General features: G+C 53.4%; 1 protein-coding gene across 1 annotated transcript; it reads right to left on the bottom strand.

Annotated features, from left to right (window-relative positions):
* Positions 1-1,422: 1,422 nt before the first annotated feature.
* LOC116866560 lies at positions 1,423-4,870 on the bottom strand. Its single transcript, XM_032855545.1, has 4 exons — positions 4,743-4,870; positions 3,806-3,897; positions 3,280-3,578; positions 1,423-2,332 (listed from the first exon to the last, which is right to left on the bottom strand). The coding sequence occupies exons 1-4, from the start codon at positions 4,866-4,868 to the stop codon at positions 2,193-2,195; spliced, it is 657 nt and encodes a 218-aa protein (XP_032711436.1). The 5' UTR covers positions 4,869-4,870; the 3' UTR covers positions 1,423-2,192.
* Between the last annotated feature and the right edge of the window lie 2,635 nt (positions 4,871-7,505).

The following is a 7,505-nucleotide window of genomic DNA, read 5'->3' as shown; positions in this document are numbered from 1 at the left end:
GGGATTGTTCCAGAAGGAAGACCTCATTGAACCTCACATCCATCTAGCATACATCTATGTAGCACTTATACTGGGAGGCCACAGTTTTCCCCACTTTGAGGATGAAGGTGAAGGCACACAGGGGTTCAGTAATTTCTCTGACGAACTCAAAGGGACGCATCCCCATGTGCCAGCTAGGGTGTCCCGTGGGAGACTTGTCCTCTCTCTGTATCTGTCATAGCCCCACCAGCACTGCCCGGACTCGGTGGTTCTCTGCGGGTCATACCTGGACCACAGCATCAGCTTTAATGGGAACTGGTTAGAAATGCGTGACTCCTGGACCCCACCCCAGACCCTCCGAACCAGAAACAAGGAGATGGGGGCCCTGGGATCTGTGTTCTAATAAGCCCCATGATGGTTCCGACGCGTCCCCAGGTTTGAGAGCCATTGTGCTAACCCGGTGGTTCTAGACCTGGGCTCTGTCTGAGAAACACGTGGGAGAACTTTAGAAAAATGCCAGTGACTCCTGACCTCTGTGTCCGGGGCCCACTATCCAGCCCTCGCTAAACTCACTGGGAGTTCCACGAGCGGCCAGAGCGTGCCATGGACCCCGCGGGGCTCCTTATGAGCATCTGTGAATGACCAGATACCAAGCGCCTGGCATGTGGTTGGATGCAGGAAATGGAGCTTTCCCTGAGAGGTGAGTGGGGGCCCCCGCTGAACCCCAGCCCAAACCAAGATGCAGCCTGGGTTCCTCACCCCGCAGCAATGTCCCCCATCCAAAAAGGAGAAGTGCTTCTCCTCTCCAACTGTTAATCCGACCACTTACTCATTAAAAGTCTCAGGCTTTCTGAAATTATCAAAGGTCTCTAGTGATAATATTTTAATGTGTCTTGATACATGTGACAAAGCTCAGCTTGGTCAAGGACTCCATGAGCAATGCTCTCGGGGACGCTGGGGGCGCCAGCAGGAGGGAGACTGAGGGGACAGGCTGTTGGGGGGCCAGACTCTACAGCGGGGAGCCTCTCCCCTGTGCTGTGCCCTTGGCCTGGCCTCCAGCAAAACTAAGAAATTTGCACCTACTTAGTGGGGGGTGGGGTGCTGTCAGATGTAGGGGAGCTGCCAGGTGCATGGGGGGGTTGCCAGGTGAGGACAGCAAGGTACAGGGGTAGGGGGGCTGGGGAAGCTGCCAGGTTAGGAAGGGGGGGCTGTGGGGAGAGCTGTGGGGGTGCTGCCAGATGTTGGGGGAAAGCCACCAGGGGCAGGGGCCAAGGTTAAACTGCAGGGCAGGGGAGCTGCCGGGTGGGGGTGATAAGGAAGCTGCCAGGTGTAGGGTGGGGGGCTGTGATGCCTTGCAGAGACGTCTCCTAATGCCTTCCAGCAAATGACAAGGGGTTGGAGGGGACAGCTTGCGGGACATTATCCGGTTGCCACGGTGAAGGTGCCAAGTTGTGGGGGGAGGTTGCTCAGGACATGCATTCCAGCCAGGGGCAGAAGTGTGACCCGGAGGCCAGAGAGAAATGTGTCTAGATGGAGAAGGAAGAAAAGGCCCCACAGGGAGACGGTGGTCTGGCTGCTCTGATCCGTAGAGGGAGGGAGACAAGGTGGAAGGCGGTGGCCACTCTGGGGATGAGACACTCTAAGGGGCAGTGGGGTGTGGTCACTTCTTGGTGGGGGCAGGGATTCCTCTGGCCTGCAACCCCTGTAGCCACGGGCCAGCCCAGCCCTGCATGTATGAGAGGCCCGCCAAGCTGGAGGCTGGCTCCAGGGAGGGACGGGGATGGCAACCGCTGACCCCAGTCGCAGACCTCGCACGGCTGATGCAGTGTGACAGGCTCGTGTCCCCCTTCCTTTCACCGGGTGTCCATGGAGCCCCATCACATGCCAAGCTCATCACATGCCAAGCTTGAGGCTCCGGGGAGACAGCAGGGAACAAATCAATCTTTGGGTAGGTAAACAGGTGGAGGGAGTGGAAGAGGGCTCCCGGCAGAAGGACCGGCATGGGTGATGACCTGGGGGAAGGCAGAGTCAGGGACAGGTGAGGACATGGACACAGAGCTCCAGGGAGCCAGAGTGCAGGCTGGGGGTGGGGGGCAGGGCAGTGACGACTGGGGGGCTTCCTGGTCCCAAGAGCATCTGGTGTGGTGCCGGGGTCCGAGGGATGACTTGGGACTGGCCTCTGGGAATCAGCCGTAGTGATGGGGGCAGGCGGGTCAATGACACCTCAGTGTGGCCCATGTTGGGGACACTTCCCCAGCAGCGGCTGGTGTCACACCAGCTCTGCTCCAGTGACTTTGCAAAGTGCGGGCCCCCAAGCTGACCGGAGGATGGGCTTCATCATCAGGTCCTTTTCCTGGAAGAAGAAATGGAGGCACAGCACAAAAAGGCAAAGGGGCTCACCAGGGTTCCGTCCGCAGCAATGGGAGGGGTAGGCAGGGGGCACCCATCTCTCTGCCTCGCCTTCTGCGTGCATCAATCTTTCCCCAACCCTGGGAGGCTGGGACTGGGCTGGGCTGATTATCATCTCCACTGATATCCACTGAGACTAGGGTTCCCAGAATGACAGTGGCCCCCCCATCCCCCATGGCAGGTAGGCACAGGCCAGCGGGCCAGCCCCAAGCCCCACTGCTCCCCACCTGTGTACATACATAAAGCACTATGGGGACAGGGAGCGGGACAGTGACTGGCTCTGACCAGCGCAGGCCAGGTGCTGAGAAGTGAGCCCTCAGCTCCTTGGAGCTTTCTGGTACTTGATCATCAGGGAAGACCCTGGAAAATGGCCCCTGTGGACCCTGGGAGAAGGGATTCCCCATCAGTCTGCAGGGGCCAGAGCCTGCTTTGGTCACTCCAGCAGGCAGGGCAGAGGAGAGGAGGGCTGGACCTAAGAGGGACATACAACACCAGAAACGGTCCCTGGGGATTCCTGGGAACTGGGAAAGAGGGTAGGGGCCCAGAGTCTCTGCGTGGAGGCCAAATGCAGAGGGCATGGCCCAGGAGGGGCCCAGTACACATCTGTGAGGGATGTGGGGGAGGGGAGGGGCATAGTCAGCTCTGGTGGGCCCTGCTTCTCCTCAGACTCGCCCTCCAGGCTGAAGACCTCGGTCTGTGTGTGACAGGTACGTGCTGGGGGGCGATGAGCTCACAGTTGGGGTCAGGCTGGGGCCTGAAGGCTGACTCCCTGCATAAGTCACCGAGTGTCTTTGTGCCTCAGTCTCCCCACATCCACTGAGAACAGTCACAGCCCGAGTCCCAGGCTGTCTGGCAGGGGGACGAGTGTCTCTACAGAGCTCAGAAGTGCACCTGGACCGTGCTGATGGAAGGTCGTCACGTGGGAGAGTAACAGAATGACCCGCCATAGGTCCGTCTGTGTGACACACGTCTCTGAGGTGATGGTCCACGACCATCCCCTCGGAAGTCTTCCGCCATCCCCCAAGTGCCCGGCTGGGGTGCGGAGTATCTTCATTTGAAAGGAGAGGCCCCGGGGGGCTGAGCAGTAACCACGGACGCTGGTGGGCAGGGGACCAGACGGCAGTGCTAAGTCCCCAGCAAGCACCTGCCTCTGTCTCTGGCAGCCGTGTGCACTCGGCCTCAGTTTCCACCTGTAAAACGAGGGGAAGGACAACATTATGACTTCCCCAGGACATGAGCTCCAGGAGGCGCTCCCCAGAAGCGCATCTGTGGTCTAAGCCCTACAGCTGGCTGACCACCCCTCTCACGGGCTCACGTGCATAAGGAACAGAAAAGCTCTGCAATTTAACTGTCTGACGTTGACGAATTCAGTTTCACCCCCAACTTCTTGACCCTGTAGTTCTTTCCTCCTGCTTACCGCCACGAGCACCCTGGAGAATGCAGGTTATTATGGAAATATGTGCTGAGTACGGCGGAAGGAAGAAGGGAGAATTCATTCTGCCTGAGGTGCTGGCAAAGAGAAGAATACATTTGAGCAGGTCTTGAATGATGAGCTGGGACCTGGGTGAAGTAAAACACAAAGTGTAGGACCTGCAAGGGACAAAGGACAAAGGTCCCCCGCCCACACAGGGAGGGCCCAGCAGCCTGGCCGCGCAGGACAAGAACCATAAGACTTGGGGGGAAGCCAGGCCCAGAAGCTCCAGGCTTGTGCCTTCTCCCAAGGTGAAAGAGAACCTTCCAGGGCTTTCAAGAACAGGAACAGCACAGTTGAGATTTGTTTCAGAATGATAACTCTGGCAGCTCCGGAAAACCAGAGCTTGGAAAAGAGACAGGGAGGCCGGCGGGGGCCACGGCATCAGTCCAGGGCAGAGAAGACAAGATGCGGGCAAGCACAATGGGGAGGAGGAAGAAGAGGGGGGCCCATCCCGTGCAAGTCTCTCTAGGGAGACTCAAGCATCTGGGACAACATGACGCCACTGCATGGTTAGGGAACAAATCTGAAGCAGGTGAATGCTCAGCTTTGGATGTGTTGCTTCCGAAGTGTCTGTGGGACATCCAGGAGCCATGAGTCAGGCTAGGCTAGGCTGGGCCACAGTAACAAATGAACCCCAAATCCCAGTGGGATAAATAACCCGAGGAAGGCACACTGTACTCATTCACGAAGGCTGATGCAGGTCAGGTGTCTCCCCCTCCAACTGTGGCTCTGCCAGTTGGACCATCTAGCCTTCAAGGTCACGGTGGCAGAAGAGGAAGCCAGAGAACCACATGGGATATTTTGTGGGGTTGGACCTGGGAGTCACCTCACTGTCACTCACGTCCCATCGGCCAGAGCCTGGGTTCATGGCCTGACCCACCTGTAAGGGAGCCTGGCAGATGCAGGAGCACAGGGACGTTTGGTAGCACACCAGCAGCGGGGCTCCAGAGGCCTTTGGAAATGGTGCCTGGGAAAGAATCAGAGCTTGGGACACAGACTTGGACATAACTGTGGAATGAGATCACCTGGGGGGGAAGGAAGAGAGAAAGATGAGATACAAAATTCCATTAATCCCTCTGAGGTTTTATTTAGGAATTCCCAGAGGATGACTCAAGATGTAGTCCAAAAGCTCATTTCCAAATATCCACTTATTTGTTGTCATGTGGACAAAGCCTCCAGAGTCTTTCCTGCATTTTTCAGTTTCCAGATGGCACCTTGGCATGGCACAGGCAGCCGCAAGCAGCTGGCACGTGTCTAAGTACCAAACCGTTCTGCAAGGTTCCCTCCATGCAAGGCCAAGGGCCTCAGACTTACAGATTTGTCTGTAGGAGGAGTTTCCAGAGCTTTCCATTTTAATGACTATTTTGAAAGACAACTCACAGTATGGCTGCCTTTGAGATTCATTTCAGAAATCAAAATTTTTGCTACCAAACTATTAAATATGACAGCTTCTTTTTTTTAAAGATTTTATTTATTTATTTGACAGACAGAGATCACAAGTAGGCAGAGAGAGAGGCAGAGAGAGAGAGGAGGGGAAGCAGGCTCCCCACCGAGCAGAGAGCCCGATGTGGGGCTCGATCCCAGGACCCTGGGATCATGACCTGAGCCTAAGGCAGAGGCTTTAACGCACTGAGCCACCCAGGCACCCCTTCTTTTTTTGATTTAAATACTTACACACTTAAAATGCTTCCACAAATAAAATTTGCCACAAATTACTATTTGAAATCACATTTTGTGGGATTTTAGTTTAGAGGTTAATTAAAACTCATTGTTTTCCCTTGAAAGGGTTATTGCTTTAGTTAAGACTAACAGAGAAGGATGGGATACTTCTTCAACATGGATCTTGCCCTTTCCTGAGGCTAGTGTCCCACTCTGAGACTATGAGAGGGTCATAACACTGGAACCATGTCAGTTTTTGTTTTCTACTTAGCCTCAGAGCACAGCACAGTGCTGGGCACACAGTAGGAACTTAATAAGTATTGAATGAGTGGATGGACCGAAGGAAGAACAGAGGATGGATAGAAGGAAGGAAGGATAATGGATGGATGGAAAGATAATGGTGGATGGATGGATGGATTGATAGATAGATGGATAGAATGAAGGATAATGGATGGGTAGATAGATAAAGGATAATGGATGGATGGATGGATGGATGGATGGATGGATGGGTGAATGGAAAGAAGATGGATGGATGGATGGATAGGTGGAAGGAAGGATAATGGATGGATGGATGCATGGATGATGGATGGATGAAAAGAAGATGGATGGATGGATGGATGGATGGATGGATGGGAGGAAGGATAATGGATGGATAGATGATGAATGGATGGAAAGAAGATGGATGGATGGGTAGAAGGAAGGAAAGATAATGGATGAGTGGAAAAAGGATGGATGGATGGATGGAAAAAAGATGGATGGATGGATGGGTGGAAGGAAGGATAATGGATAGATGGATGGTGGATGGTGGATGATGGATGGATGGAAAGAAGATGGATGGATGGATGGATGGATGGGAGGAAGGATAATGGGTGGATGGATAGATGATGAATGGATGGAAAGAAGATGGATGGATGGGTAGAAGGAAGGAAAGATAATGGATGGATGGAAGGATAATAGATGGAGGATGGATGATGGGTGGGTGGATGGATGGATCAATGGATGGATGGATGGATGGATGGGTCTGCCATCCTGAAAACTCCTAGGGATTTGGAGTTCTAAACAACAACTGCTGAAGCAATTTGGAAGCAGGGAAAGAGCACTGGACTGGGAGTCAGGAGGGCCAGGTTCCAGTGTCAACACGCTAGTGACTAAGCTTCAAGAACTTGGGAAAAATCCCTTTCTCTGTGGGCACTTCCGTTTTCCTTCTTTGCTAAATAAAGTCTCATCTACCCCAACCAACCTCTACAGCCTCATATATAGCCACTTCTTCCCCTTTCTATCCCTTCAAGCACCCTCAGCTCTGCCCCACATCCCTAGTCACAAATGCACTCTGGGGAGATAGAACCTTGATGTGTGGCCAAGTGAGAGGGTTGGCAAATGCTCTTTCCAAAAATCAATTATAAAACTGCACAAGTTAACAAAAGCAGCCATTTCCACATGCTGGAAATCATCCAAGAGCATGCAACCATCTATGAAGTGTTCATGCTTAAAAACTGCTGCATTTCAGGTAGAAACAGTGAGTCTGGAGCATGCTGGCCCCAGGCTGCTCCCAAAGCACCCTCCCAGCTGGGGAGACTCAGAGACTCTGTAGGGAAGGGCACAGCAGCTGCAATGCCATCGCTGAAGGGACTCACTCAATTTGGATCAATGGGTGACACCTCTGCTTAGTAGCAGTGACAATGGAAATGATCATCTTGAAGGTTGTATGGAATGGCTGAGACTGTGTGCCTTTGGAAATGGCCCAAGCCAGCCACAGACTCCTAGATGACCCCAAGGCCATGTGTACTCACATAGGAAACACAAGCAGCCCAGTGAAAAGCAAAAGCCAGGCAGATTTGAAAATGCCTAAATTTTGAATGTGCTCCTCTACCCACACAAAGGTCTTTGATATCAGATAGAAGGTTTACTAACTCAAGGTATTTGAGAATACCTCTGATCAAATACTGGCTGATCTCTAAGTGAGGCAGACAGAAGGGTGCAAAAG

Source organism: Lontra canadensis, unplaced genomic scaffold (genome assembly GCF_010015895.1).
Source record: "Lontra canadensis isolate GAN:19392208 unplaced genomic scaffold, GSC_riverotter_1.0 scaffold1, whole genome shotgun sequence".
In the NCBI taxonomy this organism is placed as follows: Eukaryota; Metazoa; Chordata; class Mammalia; order Carnivora; family Mustelidae; genus Lontra; species Lontra canadensis.
This window is presented reverse-complemented; position numbering and strand designations above follow the sequence as displayed.